This window comes from Electrona antarctica (assembly GCF_951216825.1).
Source record: "Electrona antarctica genome assembly, chromosome: 11".
Lineage (NCBI taxonomy): Eukaryota > Metazoa > Chordata > Actinopteri > Myctophiformes > Myctophidae > Electrona > Electrona antarctica.
Window position 1 is genome coordinate 8904624 of NC_136792.1, and position 18390 is coordinate 8923013.

Here is an 18390-nt window from a genome sequence, read left to right on the forward strand (position 1 = left end):
CCTATCTAATTGTATTAAACAATGTCAAACTCACCAACATTGCAGCTGTACGGAAAGATTGAATTATCCTCTCTTTTGTTTTTTTTGTTTTTTATAATTTTTTATCCCACAATTTTGTAACCCATTTTTCACCAATGTCAATTATCTAATGTGATCCTGGGCTCTACACACCCTCCGCCAACCTAGTCCCCATATATGGGGGACATGGGGAGAGCAACGGACTTGAACTCATGCTTCCTTCATGTCTGAGTGTCCAAGTTGCTCCTTTACACCTGATAGGGGGGAGTTTCCCTGGTTGGACGTAGCGCGTGGAAGGAACACGTTATTCCAACCAGTTCCTTTCCCCTCCATCAGGCGCCCCGGCTGGCCAGGGGGAGGCAGTTTAGAGACCAGTTTATCCTCTTTCAATCTGTAAAGTTTTTGTTTCATTAAAATCCACCGCAGACAACTAGACATGTTCCTGTCAAGAAATTCTGTGCAGGTTATTTTTTCCTAAGTGTCAGAGTTTGGGAGTGATGGTTGGATGTCACTCAACAGCCCTGCCCTGTTTTAAATTTGCACATAATGCAGGAGGCAGCAGGAGGTTGCTTTACAAAAAATTAGTGCTTCCAAACTCCCAATACACTCCAAAATCACCCGCAAGGAATTTAACAACAGGAAGTAGCTCATAACAAATCTACAGTGGATTTTTATGAAACAAACACTTTGCAGATAGAAAGAGGATAATTCAAGCTTTTTGCACAGCTGCAATGTTGGTGAGTTTGACGTTGTTTAGTACAATCAGATTTTTCTGTTTGGATGAATGGGCTGTCAATGGGAAGTTGCACCTATACACTTGCTGAATATCGTCAATTGAACAACCTTTACGTCTAAGCAACTAACTACACCAACACACAATTATTATTATTATTTCCTGAAAAAATTATATTTTTAATGAACAATTTGGAGTTAGGTGGTTTCTGCTCGACAGCAGAGATATCCGATATTCCGAAAAATACATTATTTATTGTGACGTCATGTGCATTTCCATCTGCTCACCTTGTCACCTTTGACCCCGTCACACTGACACCTGGACGTCCCACTGCAGACGCACTCCTGACAGAGACAAGACAGAGTTAATGAGGGAAGGCGGAAGCGTCTAGACTTCCACTAAAACAACAGTTTACCATATGGTAAATGGTGCATTCATATAGCACATTTATCCAAAACGCTTTACATAGATTGTGCATTACATTCACCTATCGATGGTGGAGGATACCATGCAAGGCACCGACCTGCACATCGGAAGCAATTAGGGGTTCAGTGTCTTGCTCAAGGACACCTCAACACTAACTCTGGGGAGCGAACAGTTTGGGAATCCCAGACAACAGACACATATTTATACTGTATGTCAGAGGTTTGAAAATATGAGAACATTATTTTGATTTGCGTGGCATTAATCTTAGTTAGACGGGTGACAGCCCATCACTTGGAGGTTCTATTCTATTCTACAGTATATTATGGGTGGACCGTGTTGGGTCGGACCCAGTCAGATTCTATTCTATTCTACAGTATATTATGGGTGGACCGTGTTGGGTCGGACCCAGTCAATCTACAGTATATTATGGGTGGACCGTGTTGGGTCGGACCCAGTCAATCTACAGTATATTATGGGTGGACCGTGTTGGGTCGGACCCAGTCAGTCACTGTCGTAGATTCTATTCTATTCTACAGTATATTATGGGTGGACCGTGTTGGGTCGGACCCAGGCAGTCACTGTCGTAGATAAGCAGTTAGACAGACAGGTATGGAGACAGCACTGAATGGGAGAGTCAGACAACAGATTAACAGATTGAAAAACAGACACTGTTTGGGTTTAAACACACATGCAACACTGACTGAGAATCACGGACAGATAGACAGAGAGAGAGAGAGAGAGAGAGAGAGAGAGAGAGAGAGACAGAGAGAGAGAGAGAGAGAGAGAGAGAGAGAGAGAGCAAATGAACTAGAGAAAGATATAGGCAGGAAGTCTGGGAGAGATAGAGGTTAGAAGAAAAGGAGAGAGCTAGGTCCTGTCGGAACAAACAGCTGTTGTTAGTGGGATGTGAGGAATGTGGCTTCAATGTACAGCGATGTTCAAATACCACTGAATATTTAGACTGGAGAGATGAACATAGATAAGATGCTTTAGATAACATTATGTTCCAAACTTTAGAAGAAGAACCGTTATGTCGGGGTGAATATCAAGAATGCATGGTGCCCAGTACGTATACAACCACGACGGAGTCCTCGGGAGCCCCCGAGTATGACCACACCGGTAGAGACACTTGACCAGGACGGACACCGTAACACCTGGGGACATCTTTGTGTGCATGCGTGTGTGCGTGCAATGCGCGTGTGTGTGCATGTGTGCGTATGTGTCCACATGGGGGTATGATGGCTGCTGTTGGAGCAGCTGAGATGATGTGATAAGATACAACACATTGAAACACACCAGCATGCCCTGATTGGCGGGATCGCGGGTAAAGGTTTTTAGTAGAACGACAACAAAGGATGAACATGAGAGAAAGAGAGAGAGAGAGAGAGAGAGAGCAGGGGGAGAAAGAGGAGGCGAGTTGCGGTGAGGAGAGAAGGAAGGAAAGAAGGAAGTAGGAGGTGAGAGGAGAATAGGAGAACCTTGTTTAGATGTTGGAGAACAACTAGCGTCACATCACACACTTGCAGGGAGTTGTGATGCGATGTGATGTGGTTCACATGATGCTCGTACTTCACGAGCGTCATGACCCTGTTTTGCAAACATTTACAAAGTTAACGTGTACATAAACGTTCAGATTTCAAATATAAAGTGCTCACCCAAGGTGCCACGGATATTAACTTTTTGCATATGCAGCAGGGTATTAGCACCCGTGCATTCCGAATTGTTCAATAAAAAAGTTTTATTTTATTCGAGTGCCATTTTCTCAGTTTTTTCGCCACAATTATGCTTTCAACTATACGTGCGACTATCGGTTGGGAAGTGTATTGCACTCTGATACACTGGGTGCGTTCGATATAGGCACACTGACCGCACTGACAATACAAACTAATAGGCGATTGCGCTCCTGGTGTACAACTGTGCATTTCCGAATGCACCCATTTTAAGAAAAATGTCTGGGGCGGTCGGATTAAAATGCTTTTTATTGAACAATACGGAATGCACAGGTGCTAATACCCGCACGTACAAAAAGCTAACATCCATGGCAGCTGTGGGGTCCAGTGTTGTTATCGTCGACTAAAACTATGGCTAAAAATGTTCATCGACTACCTTTCTCCACTGACAAAAACTAAATGGAAACTAAATGAAAACTAAGCTATGATGACTAAAACTAAGACTAAATATACTGACAATTTCGTCAACAAATAAAAACTAGACTAAAATGTTAGGAAGGGACTAGTGGACAAGAGATCCAGTAGAAGTCATGTTATACTTGGTTGCATGCTGAAAATAGCAGATCTACAAGCACACAGCGCGTCGCAGCGCGAAGTGTAAATACAGGCATTACGACGGCATCAAGGCCCGCCAAAATGCATTTTAGTCGACTAAATCAACTGTAGATGTAGATGACTAAAATCCTATGATATTTAGTCGACTAAAACTAGACTAACACTAAGACATTCCAGGTGACTAAAATGTGACTAAAACTAAATGAAAACTATTCAAGGGACTATGACCTAAAACTAAAATCTAAATTTGCTGCCAAAAACAACCCTGCCGACTGTAGAAAACTGTTTTGCACTGAGAGGGACAGTGTCCGCAAGCTGCTCCAGGGGGTGTTATACAGTCAAAACAGCATCTTTATTACAGCTACAATCCCTATAAATTGAGCCAGAGCTCCAAAATTGGAACGTTAATTATGATTTTAGTGTGCAAAACCATACCTATATTAGATTGTTTTCACCATGAAACTTCCCCAATTGAGTACGTACACGAAGACAATGATTTATTGTATTACAAATTTTACATTTTTAAATATGCAAATGAGGCATTATGTAAGAAAATATGCAAAATAATCGAAAATATGAAAAAGCTACTACTGTGGAAGGATTATCATGTATTAATTTACTTGTATTGATCCTATGAACAATTTAATATAGGTCTAGTTTTTCCCACCAATTTTGGAGCTCTGGCTCATGGACTAAGAACCAAAAAGAACTGAACCGGTTCCTATTGGGAACCAACCGGTGGAAAGGGGGTCTATGTGTCCTTCTCCTGGTGGAGAGGGGTACATTAGATTTTGGGGTGTCTAATGTGGTGAAAAGTTGACATTTCCCATGGCCTCAGATACAGAAACAACAAATACAGAAACCTACTACATGCACACACACGCACGCACGTGCGTGCTTGCGTTTGCATTCATGTATGCATGTCGTACGCACACACACACACACACAAACATGCATATGCATTACTGATTACCATCATTTTGGACATTTAACTATACAGGGTTTCTGTTTTATGCTAGTTTCATACTTTTAGAATATATTGTTTATTTATATCTAATAATTTTCAGTATACACCGTGGTGGTGTGTCTATTCCAGTTATGATTTTTATGCTACAGTACTTCATACATTATCTCATTTTTAATCGTAGTTACAGCATGTTGAAGCAAAACAAATTATTACGCTATTATCTGGTAGGTTAAACTGTGTTGATGGCTAAGCTGATTTGTAATTTGGATAATATAAGTGATGGGAATTGTGTTTTCTTGTAGATAGATTCTATAGGTTTGTTCATACTGTATATATTGTGTACTTATCCTTTAAATCAGGGGTTCCCAAACTTTTTCATGTCAAGGACCCCCAAATTGACACTAATTATCCCGCGGACCCCCATTTGAAAAGATATGCCAGGGACCCCCATAAGAGAAGTTTTTATGGCTCTAGCAGTGATTCTCAACCAATTTAATTTCAAGGACCCCCCCAGTTTGACATGCATTAGTCTACGGACCCCCATTTTAATGGCATTTCTATCTCTATTGTAAAATCAATGTTAATGTAACGGGTCCATTTGGTTCCATTTGTACACTCTCAGAGTTACAGACCCATAAGGGTCCACTTGGTTCCAAACTATCATTTAGCTGGGGACCCCCTGGAACTCCCTCAAGGACCGCTGGGGGTCCCCGGACCCCCACGTTGGGAACCACTGCTCTAGATAGTAGAATAGCCATGGTCTCTGAAAACAGTATATCGAGCAGATTGTCAGGCAAACAATCGTGTTAGCATGAAGAAGATGATCACAATGAATGAATGAAGATGAAGCACGAAGTTCACAGAAATGGTGACAGCACAGCAGGGCCTGCATGCCGATCTCCCCAACAGACACAGTCACGCACTTCCTGATGCCAACCCATAACGCCTCTGTGTGGCTTTAATCTCAGACTTGATGGTGAAATCATGCAGAAAACCAACACACACACACGCACACACACACACACGTGCGCGCACACGCACGCACACGCACACACACACAGAGAGAGAGACTATACAAACATCATATGCACATTCACATACACACATACGAATTCACATATTCACGTTCACATACGCACTAGAAACACACAGATGCACAACGCACACACACGCACACACACGCGCACGAGCACACACACACACACACACACACACACACACACACACACACGCACACTATATAAACACACATTCACTTTTGCGCATGCATGCACGCACGCACGCACGCACGCACGAAGGCACGCACGGACACACACACGGACGCACGGACACACACACACACACGCACACACACACACTCTCTCTCTCTCTCTCTCTCTCTCTCTCTCTCTATACAAACACATATAGACAGACAGACAGACAGCGTGCACTGCAGACAGACTGACAGTAACAACAGCCTGGAGGCATCCAACATCACACGTTGCTTAAACTCATTGTGACTTGTGATCATCAGCATTTTTTACCAAAAATAAACCCAAAACACACACACACACACACACACACACACACACACACACACACAAAAAAGTCTTACACATACAGTGCCTGACATCACAGCTACATACGTTATAGGAACGGCTTCATGATTCATTTCCTATCACTTATTTAAATCTTAAAAACTTCACTGGCTTCAGGTTGCTGCCTGCATCCCAGTACAAAATGCTGCTGATGGCCTAAAAGGCAATCGAGGTGATGGCACCCCCATATACCTTCAGAATCAGGACATGATCCCTTAACCCCTACACCTCTTCACGCTCACTTTGTATATCACCACTCACTCTGTATATCAAAGAAGGTTAGTGAATGGAATACAACATACATGGGTAACTGGCCCATGCGGCCCGCAGGTTAATATCGTAATACTTTTTTTTTTTTTTTAAATATATATAATTTTTATTCCACGATTTTGCAACCCAGTTTTTTTCACCCAGTGCCAATTATCTAATGTAATCCTGGGTGCTACACTTCATCTGCCAACCTGGGGGGGCAGCGGACTGACCTCATGCCTCCTTCTATGCATGAGGAGTCCAAGCTGCTTCTTTTCACCTGACAGGGGGGAATTTCCCCGGCCGGACGTAGCGTGTGGAAGGAACACGTTATTCCGACCAGTTCCTTTCCCCTCCATCAGGCGCCCCGGCTGGCCAGGGGGAGGTAGTTTTAGAGACCAGGATTACTGCATGTTTTTGTGAGGGTACCTACCCTAGGGGACACGGGGAGAACATGCAAACTCCACACAGAAAGGCCCTTTTGCCAACCCCGCCTCGGGTATGGGCACTGATGACGCGGAGGAGGGAACACGCCACCAGCGCCCACAGCGTCCCCAGCCTGAATCAAACCCAGGACCTTCTAGCTGTGAGGCGACAGCACTACCAACTGTGCCACCGTGCCCCAATATCGTAATACTGATATAGTATTGATATCAGCTGTTAACAATTCCAAACATGCAAACATGACCCGCATCTATATTAGTAGCTTAGTATTAAAATGTTACTGTATTTTTTATGTCCAATGTATTTAGTTCATAAAGTTAACAGAATTATAACTAAATGCATTTGAAATAAAATACAAAGGTTACTTTTCAGGATTCCAATTCAATAATAGCAAAAAAAAAATCAGGATTTCAATTCAAATATAGCAAAAATAGCTGATCTACAAGCTCAAAACGCTATTTTTGCTAAGACAGTATTATGCAATGTGGCCCTCTGGAGTGAGTGTGGAAATATAGTGGCCCTCTCCATCGTCAAAGTTGCCCACCCCTGGAATACAACCACCCCAAGGACTACTAACCTACTAATACTAATCTGTACCGACATGTAACGTGTATGTAACGTTGCAAGTTATTGACACTTGACTTGCTTTGGCAATGTAAACGTATGTTTTCTCAATGCCAATAAAGCTCAATTGAATTGAATTGAATTGAATTGAATTGAATTGAATTTAATTGAATTGAATTGAATTTTACAGTTTTTGCAGTGAGAAAAAAGAAAAGACAATTAAATACCTACTCGTCTGCGATTTTGGAGCAATCTTCACAAAACTATATACACAATCTATGGACCAATATCGAAAATCCCAGATGAAAGCTTGCATGTGAACAAGCCTTTGTGAGCAATTAAATATTGTAGATGTCATGGTTTGACTTTTCACATACCACCACAAAACTGTGTATTGCTTATGCAGCAAATGCAAGCAGAGGAAGGCCCTCCATTATTGGTGCATGGAAACAAAATTGTGGCACTAGATAGCTTACTTTTGGTTTATGCCAAGCAACCATACTGTATGTCTAAACGTGGTATTAAGGCACCCTTGACGAGTCTGACGACCACTGTAGCAAGATGAAGCTGATTGATGCATATACTCTGTGTTTTGAGGCCTCTCCCATTGGATTGAGGATGCTATTGTTCTGAATGATAGAATACCAGCAAGGACCGAGTGCCATCTGCAGGTCTGAGGGCCCAATCCACAAGGGGAATGGCAACGTCCTGGGCCCTTTTATAGGGTATCAGCGTTCAGGACATACTGTAGTGTAGGCTACTGTATGTATGGCATCAAGTTGGGCTTCACAAAAAAGCCAAGATGGTGCCGACCGACAGTGACACGGGAGCTTCTAGTAGCCTATTAGTTTTGCATTTATAGTTTGTTTCATTGTTCATACTATATGTCTGCAATGAACATAATGACCCACAGACCATAGAGGACTACTTGTGTGCACCTCCGGGTTGCCCCTGACCAATGTGTGCACCTCCGGGTCGCCCCTGACCAATGTGTGCACCTCCGGGTCGCCCCTGACCAATGTGTGCACCTCCGGGTCGCCCCTGACCAATGTGTGCACCTCCGGGTCGCCCCTGACCAATGTGTGCACCTCCGGGTCGCCCCTGACCAATGTGTGCACCTCCGGGTCGCCCCTGACCAATGTGTTGCGTTCTACCTGTATCCTTCTTCTTTTTTTTTTATATAATGTTTTATCCCACGATCCCACCCATTTTTCACCCCTGTGTCAATTATCTAATGTGATCCTGGGCTCTACACACCCTCCGCCAGCCTAGTCCCCATATATGGGGGACATGGGGAGAGCAACGGACTTGAACTCATGCTTCCTTCATGCCTGAGTGTCCAAGTTGCTCCTTTACACCTGACAGGGGGGAGTTTCCCTGGTTGGACGTAGCGCGTGGAAGGAACACGTTATTCCAACCAGTTTCTTTCCCCTCCATCAGGCGCCCCGGCTGGCCAGGGGGAGGCAGTTTAGAGACCAGGATTACTGCATGTTTTTTGTGAGGGTACCTACCCTAGGGGACATGGGGAGAACATGCAAACTCCACACAGAAAGGCCCTTTTGCAAACCCAGCCTCGGGTATGGGCACTGATGACGCGGAGGAGGAAACAGGCCGCCAGCACCCACAGCGTCCCGAGCGGGAATCGAACCCAGGACCTTCTAGCTGTGAGGCGACAGCACTACCAACTGTGCCACCGTGCCCCCCTGTATCCTTCATCCTTCATTTTAAAAACAAACATTTAATAATAAGTAATAACGGCAGTCTCTTCATGTAGCATAACATAATCCAGCATTTTGTTCCACAATACTCACAAAAAGAGCCTTTGATAAATGAAAATAATTTATTTTCTAAAGCTGTAGGGAGAGAGATGAGATGACATGGGGGGGGGGGGGGAGTGACGTGACCTCTCTGACAGTCTGATGCTTCAAATGTATCTCACGTATTTTCACTTTCAAGCCATACTATAATAGTATTAATAAGAACTAGAACTAGACCTATTCATTTCATTGAAGTTGCTCACCCAGCGGATGAAGGACCCGGAAGTACAGTAATTAAAAAGAAGGCACGGCCATCGACGTCAATTCCGCTATCCAGCAATTCAAGCCGGCGGATTTGCAAACTTTGCAGGCCTGAGTTCGGTGGAATACATTGATGAGGGAGGGCCCATGGATGGACCAGCTTATGCACAAACATGAACCTGAAAAATTATCAACCACATCAAAGCACATGTTTGGGCACTTTTGTGAGTAAGGATAGGGGCTTAAGTGTCTGCACTCAAAGCCAAAGAAGTGTGGGGACGGCACGTGAACAGGGGCATATTTCATATGTTTTAAACATTAGCAGGGATTTGGGAACCTCATATCTACGCTTTAGCTTCGAGAAGAGGTTCCATGTCAGGATATCCCTGCGTCGGTAGAATGGGGGTTGAGCAATAAAAAACATTAGCGAAAAACCTTTTCGCAGTGTCGTTTCCAAAAAGTAAAGGTATTTCTGGCTAGCTACAGATGATAAACTTAGGACAGGCATGCACATTTTTTTAGACAGAGGCTTACAAAGCTTCTGAAGTCAGCCAGTACCATGTTTTCCCAATGCAATCTTACGGAAGCAGACAAGCAGTACTGCGCATGCGGAACGGGGCTTGACTGGACTCCATTTCTATTTAAGCCTGATTTAAGCAGTTGTTTCACCCCTGTCTTAAAATGTTACGTGCTTGTCCTAGTAGTAGTAGTAGTAGTAGCCATAGTGGTAGTAGTTGTACCGGTAGTACATGGATATGTCTTTCCTGGACTAACAGTCAGCTTGTTTCATTTACCTGTTGATGTTTCATTAAACAGTCCGCAGGAGAGAGGGAGAGAGAGGATCAGTCTCTTTCTGTGTGTGTGTGTGTGTGTGTGTGTGTGTGTGTGTGTGTGTGTTTGTGTGTGTGTGTGTGTGTGTGTGTGTGTGTGTGTGTGTGTGTGTGTGTGTGTGTGTGTGTGTGTGTTTGTGTGTGTGTGTGTGCGTGTGTGTGCGCATGCGTGCGTGCGTGCGTGCGTGCGTGCGTGCGAGAGAGAGTGATTATTACAGGAAATAGACAAAATATAAGAAAAATTCAGAGAATGTCATTCAGGAAATAAAACACTTGCACGCACACACGCACAGTGTCTTTTCTGTCTGTCTGTCTGTCTGTCTGTCTGTCTGTCCGTCTGTCTGTCGCAACATTACAATCTAGAGGTGCATGTTCTAATACCCACTGTTGCCAGTTAAAAAAATAATGTATAAACAATTAATACAATACATATTAATAAATATGTTATTCTCTGAGGTTAGGGAAGGCAATGGGGCATAGCTCTGGTCCATAGCTCTAATGCGTTGCATTTAGAGCTATGTTACTCTCAACTTCCGCCGCTCGTATGAATGCAGACCAGCCTCTCGTCTTTAGCGTAAATAAAAAGAACGTTTTTGCTACTCACCAAAACAAAGGCGGGTTGTGTCATTAGAAAGCCTACTTTCCTTAGTGGGAGCACTCTGAGCCCCCCACCACATGTATAAACGGTACTTTTTGGCCAAAAGGGGATTTTGTTTCCACCGGGAAAAAATACTTTTAGTTACTCCACTGCGCCTTCTACCGATATTGCCCAGATAATTGCTCATAGGGAATATTTTTCCTCCGGTGAAAAAAAATCCCTTTCTGCCCAAAAAGTACCGTTTATACGTGTGGTGGGGGGCTCAGAGTGCTCCCACTAAGGAAAGTAGGCTTTCTAATGACACAACCCGCATTTGTTTTGGTGAGTAGCAAAAACGTTATTTTTATTTACGCTAAAGACGAGAGGCTGGTCTGTATTCATGCGAGCGGCGGAAGTTGAGAGTAACATAGCTCTAACGCATTACCCCAGAGGTACAGTACAGGCAGCATTACCCCCAACTGGATGGTGTCATCTTGGAGGTCTGCAGCCACAAATATGGTCTCTCTCTCTCTCTCTCTCTCTCTCTCTCTCTCTCTCTCTCACATCATCCCACTACCAAAATCTGGAGATTTCTCCAAGCTGGACAACTACCGTGGCATCAGCCCGATCACAAATGCACAATAGCATGATACTACTGAACAGGATATGGAGTGCTATTGATCGACACCTCAGGGAAAACCAAAATGGATACAGAGAGGGGAGAGATTAGCCCATGGGTTCCAGATTTTCAGATCTGCGGAACGCAGCGAATCAGGCTGGAACCCAGGCTAGGGGAGAACCACATTACTATTAGCCCAGATCCTTGCCTTGTACAGTTACAGAGGATAACTGAGGAAGTGAAAAGGAACAATGTAGCTGCAGAGATGTGCTTCATCGACTCCAGGAAGGCATTGGAATCTATGGTAGGCCTACAGTATATACACAGAGGAATGATGATGAAAATAAATGGTAAATGGTGCATTTATATAGCACCTTTATCCAAGGCGCTTTATAGAGATTGTACATTACATTCAACCATTCACACACGTGCCAGAGGAATCCATGCGAGGCACCAACCTGCACATCGGGAGCAATTAGGGGTTCAGAGTCTTGCTCAAGGACACTTCGACACTATAACTCTGGAGGAGCCTGGATTCGAACTGTCACTCCAGTCACTCTACCCCTGACCAACTGCCGCCCCACTCTATAGCAATGATTACTATCAGAATATATATCAGAATATATACTGTAGTTATTTAAAATAATATTACTTACACTACATTTGACAATTACTTACTTACTTACTTACTTACTTAAATGGTAAATGGTAAATGGTGCATTTATATAGCGCCTTTATCCAAGGCGCTTTACAGAGATTGTGCATTACATTCACCCATTCACACACACATGCATACACCGATGGCAACGGAAACCATGCAAGGCACCAACTAGCACATTGGGAGCAATTAGGTGTTCAGTGTCTTGCTCAAGGACACTTCGACAGTAACTCTGGGGGAGCCCGGGTTTGAACTGGCAACCTTGCGGTTACCATCCAGGCACTCTACCCCTGAACCACCGCCGCCCCTTACTTACTTACTTACTTACTTACTTACTTACAGTACTTACTTACTTGGTACTTATTATTTTCAATTGTTTCCAATTTCCATTGTTATTTAAATGACTTTACAGACATAACAGCAGTGTAGACTGAATGTCTTTCAGTCTTGAATATGAGCGAGGAGCTCTCTCACTGCTTGATCTCCTCATCGAGAAAGAGAAGATTTTTTTTTACAATAAGTGATATACTGTTTCATTAATGTTATTCCACGTCATACATGGTCATTGACTCGTTGAAAGACACAGACGGCGGTATCAGATTTTAAAAATCTGTTACATACTGTTTGTACATGTAAACCTGCTTATCCTGAATAGTTTTCTTTAATTAAAATGGATAAACAGTTAATTAGTTCATCAATTTCTTACTGATTTGGACGTTAATGTAAGATTTTGCCATTGAAATAAAGTGGAATATGCTCTGTATGGAACCTCGTTTACTATAATGTTCTGTACATAGTTGGGGGAGATAGTAGGCCTATACAGAAATGCTCCATACTTTTCTCAAATACGATTGGTCCAAAACATCAATCCAAAATGTAGATAGCTAGAATTGTTATTTACCCAGAAATGGATCACACAAACATGCTTGTATGGCTCCTAAAATAGTCACTGTGTATGGAACATGTTTTCTCTATTTCATTCTTCAGATCAGATGGCTGAAGGTTGGCAGCCCATTCCCACCACTAATGTCGCATTACAATTGCATGAGACGTAGACGTATAGAGGGGCCCGGACAGGAGTCAACCCACAGAGCCTAGAGTCCTTCCACGCACCACCTGATTGTGGGTAGCTACTGGGATGTAAGTCGGGACCTGATCACCTGGGTCACCTGAGTGAGGGGTATGATGTTGCGAGCCCGGAAACCCTGATGACCTTGGGATACATCACTGAGGATACGTCCCAGGTGCATCCATGCAATGGTTTTTTGAGTGGTGTAAACCACTCCTACAACTGGCTTTTGTGTGCATAAAAAAATGACCATGGTTGCTATGTTCAAAATAATTTCTGACGTAATTAAATCACACCCGGGTGAACTGGATGACCGTAGCAACCGTGGTCATTTTCTCTGCACAAAAAAAGCCAGTTGTGAAATCACATCCAGGTGTGATTTCATTACGTCAGATCAGAGCTGATCAGGGTATATAATACCTTACCTTATTTCATTACGTCAGACATTACGTCAGACCACAACTGATCATGCTATATAAAACCTTACACCACTCAGTTCACACGGGTGTGATTTTTTTAGTTCATAGAACTGGCTCTACTTGATTCAAGACATTTTGGCCATGCAGTTGCTCAATATCTATACATTTCACATTAATAACAGCTCCTAGAACACTAAACCCAACTTTTGTTACACCATCACTGAACCCGGGTATATCTTACCCAATGTAATATATTCCATAAAATATATTTCTCATCAAAATATATCAAAATACAGCAATACATGGAAACTTGAGGTACTCTTCTTTAATATTTCAACATGGAAAATTGTGAGTATGGGAGTATGTGATTTTTCATTAAACCCGGGTGAAATTCACATGAATACCTGCCTGTACGAAAAAAAACAAGGATGTGGCCAGGGAAACAAACCTACCTTCTATGATGTCACTGAGCATCATGAAGCTATACCCAAGGACACACCCACCTCAGACATCAGCAACTTTATGAAAATCATAATTGTCTGGGATATGGGAGTCCATCATGACACAATGACACTAGTGATGAGTATATCATATCAGACTATAATAATAATAATAATTCAGTCAATGTCTGTCTGTCTGTCTGTCTGTCTGTCTGTCAGAAACACCGCCGTATCTCCTCACCGCCTGCACCAATCGCTCCCACTTTTCACACAGGCATTGACCATAATAATATGGAGGTAAACGAAGCCCTTTTTCCAATTTAACAAATTGGAAAAATAGGGGGGGCAATATCTCACAACGGGTAAGGGCTAGTCTGCCAAATCAGTAGGAGGTGGTATACCAACAAAAAGTGTTTTGTAAAAGGTTTGTTTGTCAAATAGAAAACCAATGAAGGGCCTGGGCCGCTGGCAACAAATCCCGACAGCCTTTGCTGCGTGTCACTGCGTGTCACTGCCCAACTCTATCCTCATTTATCCTATGAATAAAAGCATAAAAGAAAAGAACAAGAAAACCAAAAAAGGCAAGCGGAGGAGTGGAGTCAAGCTGGTTCAAGCTGCTGGTTGAACTCACCGTTCAAGTCGTTTCATTTTCACTCAGTGGTGGAAATGAACACGACGTCTGCTGTGAGACTGTTGAAGCTGCCTTGATTATAATACTTTATGAGATTAAAGAGGTTTTATTTGTCACATGCTCACAAGTATGTGCAGTGCAATGTTGGTGTGGCATACTTGACCAGACTGTGCTAAGTCCAACATAAATTAGGCGTTAATGCACACAGGCAGTAAAGGTTATACAGGGTGTTACATAAGTAAAAAATGTGTAGTGAAAAAAGAAAAGAAGAAAAGAAAATATAAATAACCTTATAGCTACGTTTATAGCTATATGCTGTAGCTATATCCCAATTGCTGAAAATGTTCCAAAGTCTGCTTTGTGTAAATAAAGTGTGGTGTGGTGCATTCATTCTCTATAATTTGTTATAATGTCATTATGAAGGGTGTGTGTGTGTGTGTGTGTGTGTGTGTGTGTGTGTGTGTGTGTGTGTGTGTGTGTGTGTGTGTGTGTGTGTGTGTGTGCGCGCGTGCGTGTGTGAGACACAGAGAGAGATTATTCATACAGACAGACAGACAGACAGACAGACAGACAGACAGACAGACAGACAGATAGATAGATAGATAGATAGATAGATAGATAGATAGATAGATAGATAGATAGATAGATAGATAGATAGATAGATAGATAACAGTAACTCAAAGCAGGCTGTTTTTTTTAAAAGTACAACTATATTAATTTCACATAATAGTGATAGTGTTGTTACTTACATTATTCCCATGAGTTTGTTCAGTAGAGACGGCAGTCAACAGCACAGCCAGGACGACAATACCTCTCATTTCATCTAATAATCACAATTATTATCATTTATTATTATTATTATTATTATTATTATTATTATTAGTAGTAGTAGTAGTAGTAGTATTAGTAGTAGGCTAGTAGTAGTAGCAGCAATATTATTATGATGTTTTTCAAGTCTACATTGCAATAGTGAGCTACTAGGCAACTAGCTTACTTCTAGTAAATCCTGGCTTACTGGTTATCCTTCAAACAGTGCTACTTTAGGCAATCTCTCACAATTACAGTGGAATATGAATCACCTGCTGCAGCATACTGCACTGTCTGTCTGTCATCTACATTTCTATACTAGCATATAGTAAGCCTACCAGCATAAGCCTGATAACTCATATTAGACACTCTATCCTTACTTTTATCTTTACTTTTAATTTATAAGCTAGGTTACTTCTTCTGCTACTAAATGGGCAAATTAGGCTATACTCACTCGTTGATGATGTCTGTCAGTTGTATGTCGTTGACTCGTGTTGTCATCAAGCCACACGTGTATGTCTTTATATCCCAGTAAAACAAACATCCGTATGGACCGTGTATCAATCTGTTTGTCTGCTATCACCACAAAATATAGACAACGTTCAGGTAAAAAGAGAACTCTACTGGATAACACACGCTCTCTCTCTCTCTCTCTCTCTCTAGCTCTCACACACACACACACACACACACACACACACACACACACACACACACACACACACACGCAGACTGCACACGTGCGTTGCGCGTGCGTTTGTGTGCGCCCTACAGCTTCTCAAAAAACAGAAGGCATACTGCTGCTACTTGTCTACCGGCGGTGGTGGGAAAGTCAATCGCTAATTGTTTGCAGGATATACTATCACCGTTTTAAAAGCCTGCAAAATACTTTACAATACACGTGTTAATTCAGGTGGAAGGGCCGGGGTAGCAGTAGCCTGTAGTCTGTTTTCTCTTCTGTTGCTCTTTCGTCTTCTAGCAGGTTTTCTCTTCAGAAGTATAGAAACAGCTCTGAACTTTTAACAATTATACGACTTCTACATCTTGTGAGTGGGAAAGTGATGGGGTTGGGGTTTTTTTAACTGCTTTTGGATGTTTCACACCAAGTGAATCGAGGACCTCGTATGAAGTATAGGGTAAGGCATATTTGTTTAATACTAGTAACTGCATGTACACATGGTTGGTTATTTGAGTCATTTATGTAGCCCACTTCTAGGCCTATATTCTATCAAGAAAGATCTTGACTAAAGTAATCATTTAATGTAGCTAGATATTTTTACTAGGATGTGAATCAGTTAGAGGTTATGCTACAATAAACCAAAAGCAAATTGTACCACCTTGAATGATGAATTTATTATTGAATGTCAGAAAATGTATTTGAATTACTGTTACCAATCATTACATTACAGCAATACTATAGATTCGCTACCCATAACATCCCTCTGGAGTGTCACTATAGGCCTATACTGTTATACTGATGAGTTACCATTACTTTTACTACACCTAGTTCTGGGCTTACTATTGCTACTATGAGTTATTAAAACTAGAGTTACTATTGGCATGACTAACAAGTTACTCTTATGCTACCTACTTATTAGTTATTACTATTGCAAAGCACTACAGCTTATATCCATAACTTTGCCTAGAGAGAATGCAACGTTACTCAGGAGGTTTTAGTGTCTTAACTCTACAATGAGTTACAGAGTCATATAGAACCTCCAACCCTGATACTGTGTTTGCTGGATCATACTGTATCTGCTTAGAGGGTGAAATATAAATGAAAGGTTCACATGTGTTCTACTCATCAACTATGCAGGATTGGTGGAGTGGCGGAGTGACATCCCTGGCTGTGAACCAATCAGAGCTGATAGAGAGGTGACAGGGTGGCGTTGGAGGATGATGATGATTTCCTGCCCCACCACCTCTTTCAACACGGCACTTTGGTAAGATATAAATAATTGTTATGAAGTGTTATTCTACTATATAAATGCTTGGCGTGCGTGTGCGTGCGTGCGTGTGTGTGCGTGTGTGCGTGCGTGCGTGCGTGTGTGTCGTATCTGGAGAACCGTCCAACCGACCGACTTCAAACTTGATGCATATTGCACCACCGAAATCACCAATATCAACCTCACCAGCTGAACAACTAGGCTACAACAAAGCACTCTTCCTCGCTCTCACAAAAACAAAATCTGTTTCCTACACCCGTACTCCACCACCTGGCCCTGGTACAGTGACCAACTCCAACCACCTCAAAGCCAAGGGCCAGCAGCTTGACCGGCCGGCAAAGTCAACTGGTCTCACTGTTCACTCTGACACTTACTAAATCTCACCAACAGCAATACAGAGATGCCCTCACCAATGCATGCACCTCCCACACTATACTCCTCCGTCATCTAATCTGGCAGCAACAATCCCAAGACAGACACACTTCTTCACCATAAACAACCTCCTCAAACACATGAACACCACCTCATTCACCACCAGTAAAAGTGAAACATTTTTTATAATTATTCCAATCAAAAATCAGAACCATTCAATCAGAACTGGCAACCTCCTCTTCCACCACCACCCCCTGTCCCCGAACATGCCTCTATTCTCAACCACCCACTTACCTCCTTTACTGAAATCACCACATCTGATCACCCTAGTCATAGCCTGTCTCCCCTCACTCCCCCCACTCATCGCCAACGTAACTCCTCCCTGTCCACTAGCTTTGTCCATCCTGCCCTCAAGCTGGCTGCCATCACCCCCATTCTGAAGAATCCTGGTCTTGACACCAACAACCCCTTATACCTACCCATCTCCGATCTCTCCTTTCTCTCCAAAATGCTGGAACGAGAAGTTGCCTCTCAAATCACCTGTTGCAAGAAACCTTCCAATCCACTGAATCCAGCTTCCGTTCACAGCACAGAAACTGCTCTCCTCAAGACACCAACAACCATCCTTCTGTCCGCTGATTCTGGTTCCCTCTCCATTCTCATCATCTTCGATCTCAGCTCCACCTTTGACACCATCAATCACTCCATCCTCATCTCATGCCTATGCTCCTCCCTTGGTCTATC

General features: G+C 42.8%; 1 protein-coding gene across 1 annotated transcript in view; it reads right to left on the reverse strand.

Moving 5' to 3' along the window:
* col4a3 (collagen, type IV, alpha 3) overlaps positions 1 to 15901 on the reverse strand; it is a 70465-nt gene extending 54564 nt beyond the window's left edge. Inside the window, exons 1-3 of the mRNA XM_079514869.1 lie at positions 15786 to 15901; positions 15274 to 15347; positions 1039 to 1092 (exon numbers count right to left, since the gene is read on the reverse strand). Coding sequence (XP_079370995.1) covers positions 1039 to 1092; positions 15274 to 15342 — 123 coding nt within the window. The 5' untranslated portion in view covers positions 15343 to 15347; positions 15786 to 15901. The remainder of the gene's footprint in view (positions 1 to 1038; positions 1093 to 15273; positions 15348 to 15785) is intronic.
* Positions 15902 to 18390: the final 2489 nt, after the last annotated feature.